General features: G+C 53.5%; 1 protein-coding gene across 3 annotated transcripts; it reads right to left on the bottom strand.

Annotated features, from left to right (window-relative positions):
- Positions 1–1351: 1351 nt before the first annotated feature.
- On the bottom strand, positions 1352–11357 carry MPO (myeloperoxidase). Of its 3 annotated transcripts, none has more exons than XM_039886511.1 (14): positions 11220–11357; positions 11042–11119; positions 10800–10893; positions 10354–10529; positions 10044–10167; positions 9802–9931; positions 9513–9719; positions 8211–8529; positions 6295–6455; positions 4903–5158; positions 4262–4432; positions 3187–3424; positions 2196–2426; positions 1352–1443 (listed from the first exon to the last, which is right to left on the bottom strand). In XM_039886511.1, the coding sequence occupies exons 2-13, from the start codon at positions 11115–11117 to the stop codon at positions 2219–2221; spliced, it is 2160 nt and encodes a 719-aa protein (XP_039742445.1). In that variant the 5' UTR covers positions 11118–11119; positions 11220–11357; the 3' UTR covers positions 1352–1443; positions 2196–2218. The 3 variants fall into 3 exon arrangements, with proteins under 3 accessions (XP_039742445.1, XP_039742446.1, XP_039742444.1); XM_039886512.1 differs by having other exon boundaries at positions 1353–1443; positions 11239–11307; XM_039886510.1 differs by having other exon boundaries at positions 1353–1443; positions 11042–11287.
- Positions 11358–12413: the final 1056 nt, after the last annotated feature.

Genomic DNA, 12413 nt, shown 5'->3' on the forward strand with positions numbered 1-12413 from the left:
GGACTCAATAAACATGTGATGATTGACTGAAGATGCTGGCAATGATACTGTTTCCTTCCAGAAGGCAGGCCTTAGAATCACTGCCAATTAAGTTACTAGATGTTTATAGTCTAGACTTGTCTTACTACTAAGATGTTGTGTGCATGGGTCCGTGGGGGTGAGAAGCATGGTTCGATGGGATTTCAAAGAGCTCTCCAAGAAACAGAGGAGGAAGGGGCTCCCAGGGAAAGACGAAAGGCAAGAGAGCGGGCTAGGGATGGTGCCAAAGGGTTAAACAAGGAGGAAATCCAAGACCAGATTCCCCTACGGCTAGAATGAACGTCCCTTCCAGAGGCTGTTCCGGGAAATACCTTCTCCAAGGCAGACCTTGGAGCCTGGAAGGCCTCCGAAGGGGCATCTCCAGAATATTCCTTGTGCTGCTGCCCAATACATATTCATGCGCTTTTTTAAAATGACTCTCCGGAATGTCAGCCCAGCCAGGGCCTCAGGCCCCCTGACTGGCAGGGTGGGGTGGGAGGCACCTAACCATCTTGTGGAAAGAGCCCAGGAGCCAGAAGACCTAGGCTGCAGCCCTGGCTCTGGCACCTGCTTCTTCAAGGCCTTGGATAAGCCCATTCACGTCTCTGAGCACCCAGTTTCCATCAGTGAACTAGAGATAAGTAGTATTTATCTTGCTCTGGTGAGGTCCCAATGTGGCCTGATGCTCCTATGGGTACATCGGCTCCAGCATCCTGCACATCTTCAGGCTCCCAGCTACAGGTGCCCCTCTCCAAATATGGGGAGAAGCAGGGAATCCACCAATCAGATATAGGGATCAAGCTCCAGGGGAGATTATTAGGGAAATAGCCTCCTTTCCCTCTCTCAGCTCTGGCCACATGAAGCCAGGACTGAGAAGTCTGCTGCGTGAGGATCCCTGAACCACTTTACCAGGTGCTTGTCATCTGGGAAGGGCATACCCTTCCATCACACCTCTCTGCTCTTTCCCTCCCACAGGACAGCGTTTTGTCCCGTTTCTCAGCACCTGACACAGGTCTGACGCAGAGTGAGCATGTAGCAAATATTTGCCCAAGCAATAAATGAAGATAAGAATTTGATGACCACAATTCCTGTTTTCCTGTTGGTGTGGGTGGAAGGCGAGGGGGGAGGGTCTGCTCAGTTTGGCCCAGCCCCTAGGCTTCTAAGAACTGACTGCCTTCCATGCACGGGTCAGCCAAAGGAAGACCCTTGGATTCCCTCACCCCCAGTTCAGAAAACACAGGGCACTGAGGAACAGACCACACTGGTTCAAGTTCAGGACCCGGAGTAAGCCTTATGCTGAGGCTCTAGCCCCACTATAGACACAGAGTAAAAATCCCCATCCGTGCTACTTTATTATCATAGATGTCAGGTACAAACAAATGGTACAAAAGGGCTCATGGGCCCCAGTTCCTCTCCAGGCAGCTCCTGTGAATAAGCAAGAGAACAGGATAAGGAAGAAAAAGGGGAGATGTGAACTGAGCCTGGCTTGCCTGGGTCTGTAACTCAATCACCACAAACAACCCAGCTGCTAATGGTCATTCCTCCAGGGGTCACTGGTTCACCTCAGCTAACCAGGACACTGTCAAGGTTGTAAGCACCATGAAGGAAGAAATGGTGTCTGTCTTTCTGTTTTCCATGCCCAGCATAGTGCCTGGCAGATAGTAAGTACTCGATTAATAACTAAAGGATGCAAACAGGCCCTCTAAGGAGTCATGATAGCTATAATAACAGTTATTTCCTTCTTATTTACAAAGGAAACTCAGACATGGTGGGCTGAGTAATGGGTTCAAGGTCACACAGCTGGTAGGGTGCAGAGCCAGGGTTTGAACCCAAGCAGTCTGGCTCCTGAGCTTGTGCTTCTCATCAATCTGCTCTGCTGCCTTCCATATACTTATTACTCACAGAAACAGCAAACACACACTCACATAAACGGCACACGTACACAGCACCCAAAACACTACCACGTTCATAGACAACATACACATATGAAACAATTTATATACATTGCTTGTGGACACGCACGTGCACGCACATGCGCACACATGAATGAATGAATGTCGGGTCGTTTGTCTTCCCGGCCAGCACGCATAACAGGGATGTGATCACATAAGGAAGAGAGATCTGTGGCTCCAATTGGCCAGCCCAGGTAGCCCAAGTATGCCCAGCCTTCACCTCACCTCTGCATCCCCTTATACAGCCTCTAGTCACTTTGTCTCCATGAAGCTAGGTCCAACGCGGGAAGTGTACTACAGTTGACAAAGTCCCGAGGGAATGTGTTGGACATGAAGATGTTGTTCTTAGACACGGTGGTGATTCCTGTATTGTCGCAGATGATGCGAGGCAAAGAGATCTTGGCCAGGGCCTGCTGCTGCTTCATGCTGAACACGTTCTTGTTCTCCCACCAAAACCTGCATGGGAGCACACATGACGTTGGACCTGAGGCTCTCCTGGAATGGGAGGGCATCACCTGGCCGGAGATGCTCCCCGAATGCAAGAGAACCACAGCAGACACCTATCTACAACACAAGAGAGCTCCAGGCCCTCAGGCAGCCAGGGGCTTTCAAACAAGTGGAGCCCCACTCACGGCACAGAGTAAAGCCCAGCTGCCTAGATGCCCCATTCCAAAGGCCTCCAGGGCTCCACTGATGCTAGACAGGAAGCTGGACCCACACTCACTCACAAAGCCTGTGCCCTGATCCAGGCTGAACCCATGGAGGTGGACAGAACCTTGGAAGTGGTTTATAACTTGTCCATCCAGAGAGGGACAGCTTTTTCTAATTTTCTCAAAGGCACAATACAGGCTAGGTAAGAACTAGGTATGATAGATGTCAGAAGCATGATGAAGTGACACTAGGAGAAGCAAGGATGACACTGTTCGGTAGTAACTGACAGCACCATGGTCACACCCTGAAACTCAGGGAAGAAGAGTGTCATTTTCTCGGCTTTCTCTCCTTCACAGCCAGGGGTCCAGGTCCCTCTCTGCCGTACCCCCGACAGGTTCAGAGCACAGTAGCGATGACCTTGAGGCTCCCTGGGACACACTGAAAAGTCACAGGTTCCTACCAGGCCTTCACTTCACAGGAAGGAGTGGAGGGCCCCGCAGATCCAGGACAGGCGCACAGCCCACAGCCACAGAGCCGGGCTGGGCGGCTCAGCCTGCCTCCTCACCGGTCGCCATCGCGGAGCTGCCTGAACTGGGTCCCAATGAGACAGGCGAGGAGCCGGCCCACACGGGCATTGGGCTCCAAGGGCTCGGCCACGCCGCCCATCCAGATGTCGATGTTGTCGGGTGTACCGTACTGCTCCATCAGCTTCCTTGCCAGGGCCATGTTCTTCAGCACCGTGCTCAGCTCACCCACCGTTTTGGGCTGCGGGAGTCCACAAAAGCCCCTCCAGGCATTGTACCCTGCATGGGGGGACGGGAGAGGTGGCTGCAGGTGTATCCCGGAATATCCACCTTCCCAAAACACCAAGACCATACACAGAAGCACGTGAGGGAGGGGAGGACACAGAAGGGCTTCTCTCGGGGCTGTGAACCCTTAGGGAATTCCAAACCCTTGGTTCAGGCCAAGGGGACAGCTGGGCTGCTCCAGGACCCTCTCTGTCTTTCCCTTGCCCTCCTACTCTAAGGCGAATCTTAAATTGCCATAACTTCTGTCAGGTCCCAAAGTTCTACATTGCCATAACTCCCGACAAGGGGATATTGCATTGTTCCCCTCTGAAGGTCTCAGACCTGTGAGGGCTGAAGTGTGTCTAGGAGACTCAGCCACACCGGCTGTCCCATAAAGCAGGCACAGGCTTTGGGGTTAGGCTAATGCGGTTTCAAATTTCAGCTCTGCCACTGACTTGGCTGAAGAACCTGGACAGGTTTTGAATATCTGCAAACTTCAGTTTCCTCATCAGTAAAAAGGCAAGTGATAATACTCTCTTCCTCTCAGGGTTCGTATAAAATGAAGCAAAAAGAAATAATGATGGAGACAGATTTTCAGACTGTGGAGGCTAGGGGGGCATGTTATTATTATGCTGCAAGTTTAAGGGTTACAGCAACGCAAAGGCAACCAGGAAGAGCTGAAAATGAACCAGGTGGGCCCAGGGAAAGGTGGGTACCTGACCTCAGACTGATTCCTAAGAGCAAGGTGTTGGGGTGTGGGGAAGCCTTGGGCAGCTGGGGCCACTGGAGAGGGCAGGCCCTAAGAGTGGGAGGTGTGGTGGGGGTGGGGAGGAGGACACTGCAACTCCTCACCTGGGAGCCCGTGGTCTCGGCTGCGCTGCATGTTTAGAGCAGGCAGGTCTAGCCCGATCCTCATGACCTGCTCAAACAACCGCTCCCGGATCTCATCCACCACTATTTGGTTCTGGCGATTCAGTTTGGCAGGGGTGGCCATGAGGCCCCGGAGGATGGGGTCAATGCCACCTGGGGGCAAGAAGAGCAAAGTTGGGGGAAGGCTCTGGCTCAGTGTCAGAGCTCAGATTGGAGTCAGGGACAAGTTAGAGGTGGGGTCGGGGATATTATAGAAGAGGGCTGGGCACATGCAGCTCCTGGTGTCAAGGTGGCCCCAGTGGGGAGGTCCTCATCAAGGCATCAAGGTCTCAGGGGATTATGCCATTCAGACTTGCAAGGTTGGGGTGCTCCCAGCCCCTGGCCTCCTAAGGTTACTGAAAGTCACAATACACAGGAAGGGGCCAGCTCCTTATGAGCCATCTCCACCCCATTGTTTATGGTTAGATGTAAAAGCAGAGTCAGGTGAACTGAGGCAGGGAAGTCCAATCGGATCGCCAAAGATGGAAAGAGGATTTCTCCTGCCCTAGCTCCCTGTGGCCAAGCCCGCCCTTACCCCACCCTCAGCTGCCAGCCCACTCTCTCCTGGCCTAGGTCCTGCTCACCTTCCAGCACTACCCTCCAGGTGGCAAAAAAGGCCTTGCTGAGTGGAATGTGGGGTTTGGACTTCATGGGCTTGTACTGATTGTCCAGGCGGAACGTGAAGGGTTGGATGAGGGTGTGGCCGTAGCGAAAGGCGTTGGTGAAGACGTTGGAGATGCGAGGATCCACTGACTCATTGTAGCAGCAGTACTTGGGCAGGTACTTCCTCATGCCCTCTGGCCCCAACACCAGGGGCAGGTAGTCCCGGTAAGTGATGATCTAAAGAAAAGTCACTCTGAGTGGCCTCTCCACTGTCTCCACCTGCTGCTGGCTTGGGGGATTCCTCCCATCTGTCTAGGGTCAGGGAACAGCCTCCTAAAGCACTGGATCTGGGTCTAACAGAGTGGCACTGAATGGCATAAACAGAGCTTACGTGACTTTGCCTGCTATGTGAACTTGAGTCAGTTATTAACCTCTCTGAGCCCCAGTTCTTCGAATGTAAATTAAAGGTAATTATGCCAGAGTATTAAATTAGTCATGGTGATAGCTCCCTTGACTTCGAGTTATTAATGCCCCATTTCTCTTACTAACTTATAAGCTCCTTGGGGACAATGGTTATATTTCCTTTCTCTTGGAATTATTAGGAGCCCAGCAAGTAGGCTCCTAGTAGGGTTCAATATATGACTATAGAAGGAGAGGAGGCAAGAAGGAGAAAGGCCACTCTAGATGATTTTCCCCAGTGAAAACAGGAGATATAGAACAGTCTCGCTCTAGAATCTAGGCTCTGGAGTTTCCCAAGAGGCTTAAACGAATCTCACTTAAGTTCTTAGGGCAACTCAAAAACGCCTGCAACCCTCCCTCCCTCCTGAGTCCATGAGTATTAAAAGGGTGGGCACGTGTTTGTGTGTGTGCGCTAGTGTTAATGTCCTCGGGGGAGGAAGGGGGAGCTGGAGCATCAAAGGTTGGGAAGGAGAACCAGGAACACTGTTCAGGTATAAATGAGGAAAAGGAGATTAGGTGAGCTACGATAGAGCCAGAAGAAGAGGTGAGTGGGTAAAGGAGCCGAGAGTGACAATGAGATGAAGGAAAGAAGAGGCATTTCCTGAACAGCTACTAGGCACCAGGTACTTTAGATTTAGCCATTTAACCCTCTCGATTCCATTCCCAATGGACAAGAAAAAAGAAAGGAGAGCAAGCCTGTTAAGAAAGGGATGGAAGGCAAGTAACCCTTGTCAGGCACTTAGTATCTGCCAGGCATCTTCATATATCTTAAATCTTTATAGTATCATGGATGAAGAAACTGAGCCTCATGAGGGTTAACTTGCCCAAGGTCATGCAGCCAGGATGTGGCAGGGGCACGTTTGGATTCAAAGTCTGCCCAACTCATGGCATCACTGATGCTCAGGATTGCCTACCTGGACCATGGCTCCCACGATTTTCCGGGCTTCCTGGTAGAGCCTCTCTCCGTTCCACTGGGGGTTCAAGCGCTTGAGCTGTGCAGCCAGCCGGTTGTGCTCCCTCAGTAAGAGTGTGTGCATGGAGGTGAGCCCAGGCATCTCACTTGAGCGGGTGTCCCCTTGGGGAAGCAAAAGCTACCATCATTCCTAAGATCTCCATCCCAGAAAGGACTTGCTCCACTGAAACTCCAGCCAAAGACTGAAATGCCTCCTATTCAGCCCTCCTTTCCTATCATCTTTCCACACCATGTTCAGTTTCTACCTCCCCTGCCTCAATGCCCTGGTCCACCAAATAGCTTCTGTTTAGCTGGTTGGAGATGTTCATTTGATAGGCATCAAATCTGACCCATGTCTTGCCACCTTCCAATACCTGAGACTGGGAGCTCCTTGAGAGCAAGGCTTGCTGTCTTTTGCCTTTTTGTATCTGACCCTCTCACCCAACACACACATAGACATATGGAGTTTAACACAGTGCTTGGTACAAAGTGGGAGATCTATGAACACTGCTCCATTGACCTATTCTCTTGATTCAAGGAAGGCCAAAAAGTAGCATGCATGTTGGCACTCCCCGCTTCCCTGCCCACGTCAAACACAGCTAATGAACACAGCACTCTCTCCTGCTAAAATTGGATGCAACCCCAGAATCTTTCTCAACACAGGACTCTGGAAAGCCGCTCAAGACTGATCAGAGTTGCCATCCCCACCCTTACTACATACTAATCGTGCAGCCTGCTCAGGGAAGGGGGCTAGGGCACAGGGTGTTTGAAGTCCATACCTGAGACTATTCAAAAGAGCTCAGTTAGACCCCTGATCCTTCCAGTCCTTCTCCAAACCTCCTCTGGGAGGGCCTGAGAGCCACTTCAGCAGGACAGCAGGCTCAGTCCTCACCAGCTCTAGCGTCCGGTGGGAAGGAAATTCTGAGAGAGCGCCTTTTCCATCCCATGAGCTGCCAGAGGCCGTGATGATCCAGGCCTGGGACATGTAGCTTGCCAACACCAGGCCGGAGGCAGCTATGACTGGCTGAGGAGTGCTGCCCTCACTAGCCTGGGAAAGTCCACACTGGTGCTGACCTTGATTCTCCTCCCCAGGGCTCAGCCCCCAGAAGCCACCCAAAGAAGAGGTTGGGAGGTCAGAGGGAAGGGCCTCAGGCCCACTGTTGGGTTTACCTTAAAACACACTGGCACATTTCTGGGCCCAGGCCCCCTCACTGCCCCAGTGCTCTCCCCAGGGCTGCCAGCTATTTAAATTTAAAATCCCACCCTCTCTTATTACAAGGAATCAGGGTGGGCAGGAGCAGCACTGTCCAACAGAACTTTCTGGACTGAAAATGTTCCATATCTGCACTGCCCCATATGGGAGTCACTAGTCTGTGAGGCTCTTGTCTGTGAAATGTGGCTAGTGCAGTGGAGAAACTGAATTATTAATGTAAGTTAATTTAAATTAACTTAAATTTAAATGAAAACGGCTACATGTGGCCAGTGGCTACTGTATTGAACAATGTGGTTCTAAAGGACGAGGGCGCCAGGTTGCTCTCTGTCCCTTTAGTTCCCTGCCCCTGGGGGACTAAATTCTCCTCTCTGTCAAAGTCCAGGGGGAAAGAGGGAGACAGAGAAGGGGATGGACAGAGGCTCCTCAACCAGTCCTGAGTCTTCTTCCTAGGTTTGGGTTTTGTTTTTGTTGCTTCCCCCACCCCCCACCCCAACCACCCCATTTCTGGCTCCATCCAACTTGTCTCCAAAGCAACTGAATTAACATCATAAAGTTGGTGAGGACAGAGACTCTAAATGCAAACCCACTAGCTGCTTACAAATAGGCTTGCTGTGGCTCCAGCAGGGGGCGCCCTGTGCCACCCCAGGTGTCCACCCAAGTCTGACCTGCCAGGAAGCAGGGGATGCGCACGGAGCGGTTGGTGAGGAGGCAGGGGTCGTCGTGCAGGTTGTCGAAGGGCAGCAGGGCCCGGCCGTTGTCCTTGAAGCGGTTGTTGACGGCCAACAGGCCAAGCTGGTTGGTCCTGTTGCGCAGCTTCATGGCCACGGGGTCCTCGCTGCCGTACACCATGCTGGCATCCACGAAGGAGGTGAGCGCATTGATCTGGTTTCGGATGGTGATGTTGCTCTCCGTGCAGGCAGGGCAGGAGCGGAAGAAGGGGATGCAGTCCTGCTGGTTCTTGATGCGGGGGTCATTGGGTGGGATCTGCGGCACAGAGAGAGACCGAGCTCGCTCACCAAGGGCAGGAACATAGGGCAGGAGTGACTCTCCCCTGGCTATACTCCTGAAGGCCTTGATCCCACTTGGAAGCAGCCTAGAGTCCAGGACCGAAGAGGGAGACTGACACACCAAAACAGGAGTCCCTCAGGACTTCTGGCCTCCTCAGCCTACAGGCAGGTCTCTCAAGGCCCACAAAGGATCACTGCCTCAGCTTCCCCCAGCTGAGCGCCTCTGAGCTCCAGGGGCGATAACTAGAATGCTGGTCTGGGGAATGTGGGGTCCCTTGGAGGTGAACCTGCTAGTCCTCTGACCCTCCCCCTAAACCTCCCATCTCTCACTACTTTTCTCCTCTGTGTCTACTCCTCTCTCTCTGTTCTTTGTAAGTAATGTCTGCAATCACTTGGCCTCGCTTCCTTCTCCTTTCCTGTTCCCATCTTGCTCTCCTCCCTGTCCCTTTCCTGTCTCTCACTCTAGTCCCTGCCTTTTTCTCTGATGCTCCATTTTTTCCCCCTCTCCCTATTCCGCATGTGCCTACCATCCAGTTCCCCCTCAGCCTTGCTCCAGCCCCACGACCTAGGCTCTGTGTAACGTGAGATATGGGGAAGGAGCCCCTTTGTGGAGTGGAAAGAGAATTGAGCTTTTTTTTTTTTTTTTACATAATTATTTACGGTATTGTAACTCCATGAGAGCGGGGCTGTGACCTAATTATTTACTGAGGTATTGACATAATAGGTGCTCAGTAAACACTGTCCTAATAAGACCCTCTTTGCTTTTCACCTAAGCCGGGATGTCTTTAACTTCAGTAGCTGGGGGACAGTGGGAAGGTTCTCAACCTGGGGTGGGGGTGGGGCCAGCCTTACTCAGGAGCTGGAGAAGGAAACTTGGGCACAGTGGGCGGTGGCCACCTCCAGGAATGATGCCCACTCTCCCCACCCAGTAGGCCGTGGCTAGGAGGGAGAAGGGAGCACCTTGAGTGGGAAGCAGGGCGGCTGCTGCAGGCAGCTGATCTCACAGTTGAGGCCACTGACAAAGGCGGCCCGGGCTGCTGGCTCTGGGGTAAAGTCAAGGTCGTGGTCAATCAGCTGGCCCCACTGCATGAACAGGAGTGAGCGCTCCTTATCCGGGGTCAGCTGCTCCGTGGGGAAGCGCACGATGGCATTGGAGACGGCTCGAGCCTGCGGGACACAGAGCATCAGGGGTTGCCTGGGGCCACGCCACATCGTCCTGGCCTCACTCCCTCTGAGGGCCAGTGCTCACCAAGGGCACCCGGAAGCCGTTGCGCTTGACCCCAGGCGTCCAGCCGTAGGGCAGTGAGAAGCCGTCCTCATATTCGGCTGGCAGCCAGCGCACAAAGGCGCGGTTGGAGGCCCCCAGGGTGGGCCTGCGTCTGCAGAGCGAGGACAAGGAGCCGTCATGCAGTGGTGCCGAAGGCCTGCTGGGGGCCAGGATGCCATCCTGAGCTGCCCGCATGCCACAGGGCCATCCCCCACTGGCCACACCTGTTGTTGCACTGCCCAGTGATGGTACGGTACTTGTCGTTCTCCGGGCACGTCACCCCCACATTCTGGTAGGCACAGCCGCTTGATTTTGAGAGCAGATTCAGCTGGGCAGGTGTCAGCACATCTGTGGGCCAGGGAGGAAGAGGGATGTGGGAGCTGAAACCTTCCACTTCCTATCTTAGGCTGGGGAGCCTTGGTTGATGGGGGACATAGAAGGTGGCGCAATGTCCCTGAGACTCCCTGGAAGAAGTTGAGGGGGAGGGCCACTGGGAAGTGGTGGGGTCCCTTGGAGGGGTAGGGGCAACAGTACCAGTGACATTGAAGGGCCCTGACAACAAGGGCCTCAGCTTCCCCTCCAGCAGGTTTAGGGCCACATGCAAATAGTCAGCAGCCCTCACAGCTGTCCTGGTGGCTGCCACTGGCTGCTTGAAGTAGGACAGGAGTTCCATGGGGCTGGCTGAGCCACTGCGAAGCCGCTGCTTGATGCTGCTTGGAGAAGGGAGGAGTGAGGACCAGAGAAAGTGTGCAGAGTCACCTAGCAGAGCCCCAGCCCAGAGATGGACATGCAGGACAGTGTAGATAGACTCCAGACAGAGGCAAGGCCATGGGAGGGACGGTTTGGAAGATGTTCTTACACCCAAAGACACAAAGGCTGACAGACAGAGGCCTCACACACCCACAAATTCCCCATGCCTGTGTCTTTTCCGAAAGGCCTGGGCAGCCTTGCCCAGAGCTGAGAAGTGCCCGGCACGTCACCTTTCCCGCCGCTCCTTGTAGGCTTTGTCCACTAGCCGCTTGGCCTCCTCCATGCAGGTCAGCACCACCGAGGTCTCTATCACCCCCTGGACAGCTGCCCAGAATAGGGATCACAAAGTCAGGAATGTGCCCAAAGCCCACCATGAGACCCCAGAGCCAGGGCGGCGTGCTCCAAGAAAGGGATCCTTGGAACTCAGAACCACCCCGAACACACCACCTTTCCCTTCCTTCAGAACTGTTACCTGGAGCAGCACCCTCAGATGGCCAGGGCATAGCCAAAATGGCCAGGACTCCTGCTAGGACCAGGAGCAGCTTCATCTCTGCAACAAGACCCCAAGCCCAGTAAGTGTGCAAAGCCCACAGTGCACCTGGGAGAAGAGAGCCCCACCATTCCTCTCCTCCCGGAACCCTCACTCGCACCTTCATGCCCCAGTCCCACCTCAATGGGCCCTGCCTACAGATGGAGTCCAGACCTCCTTGAAAGAGGGGTTCACAATGTCCCTCCTTGGCTAGCTTCAGCCACTCAACCCCCTAAGAACCTCAGTTTATAAGCTCACCTAGCAATGGCAACACCTCTCAGCTGAATCTAGGCTTTTATGTCTTCCAAGCTGGGGGAGGGGCGGGGCAGATAAGCCCCGCCCCTGGAGACTGAACTCTCTCTCCTTCCCCACTAGGATCGGGGTGCACAGAGAGAGGGGCAGGAAAGGGGGGACTGGAACTGTCCCCAGCCTTTGAACTTAATACCCCCACCCCAGGGTTTCTCTCCCCATTGTATACCCAGACCAGTGCTGTCCCAAAGGAGTACAGACAACTAACCCCTCTCCAAAATTCTGGTTAAACCGAGTATCCAGGGTTCCTTTGAAAAGGACAAAAGTCAGAAACCAACAGCTTAAGCAATTATGGGAAATAGAGTGACCCCAGAGGAAGAGAGAAAGTAAAGGGGAGACCGAGAGTGACGATGATCCGAGCAGCCTCAGGGGCATGTCCCCCACCCCAGGCAGTAACCTGGCTCCTGCGGCGAACCCTGGTGGGCAGCCCCCATTCTTGGTGAGGGCTAAAGGGACAGGAAATCTGTCTAGAGACCGTTGGGTTTCACAGGAAAGAGGATCCTGGGGGCTATGGGCTCAGGACCAAGGTAACTTCCTCCATCCCTCTCTTCCTCCCCTTTCTTCTTGGCTTTGGTAGGGGGCCATTTTCAACACCCCCACCATCTGCTCCCAGATTTCAGGAACCAGGAGAGAGCAGAGCTCATTGTGGTTAGTGGTCAGTTGGGTGATGCAGCCCAAGGCCTCTCTAAGACAAGATCAGTGCAGTTAGGAGGACTGGGGTTCAACTTTAGGCTCATTCTTAAGTAGAATAGGGGGAAGTTTCTACCTTGAAGAAAGCTGGCAAGGGGGCTGCCATTCTCAAGCAGGAAAAGTACCCTACGGCCGATGACTGTGTTTGTCCACCTCCCTGGGATCTCATCAGGCTCGGCACATGCCAGTTACAGTTCCCATGTCCTCTTTGGTCTAGCCACACCTCTGACTCCAGCCACTTTTCTGCCCTCACTCTTGTCTTCTATGCCCAGACCACATCTTCTCAGTCAGGGAACAGGGGACAGCAACACTCATA

The sequence above is a fragment of the Pteropus medius genome, unplaced genomic scaffold (assembly GCF_902729225.1).
Source record: "Pteropus medius unplaced genomic scaffold, Ma_sr-lr_union100, whole genome shotgun sequence".
Taxonomy (NCBI): Eukaryota; Metazoa; Chordata; class Mammalia; order Chiroptera; family Pteropodidae; genus Pteropus; species Pteropus medius.

Excerpts from the sequence above, each read along its gene's own strand:
- MPO (XM_039886510.1), bottom strand. The coding sequence starts at position 11,225 with ATGAAGGTGCGAGTGAGGGTTCCGGGAGGAGAGGAATGGTGGGGCTCT. Across the intron at positions 10,530-10,799 it reads TACAAGGAGCGGCGGGAAAG|CATCAAGCAGCGGCTTCGCA; the intron begins GTGACGTGCCGG and ends TTCTCCAAGCAG. Across the intron at positions 9,720-9,801 it reads ACGGCTTCCGGGTGCCCTTG|GCTCGAGCCGTCTCCAATGC; the intron begins GTGAGCACTGGC and ends TGTGTCCCGCAG.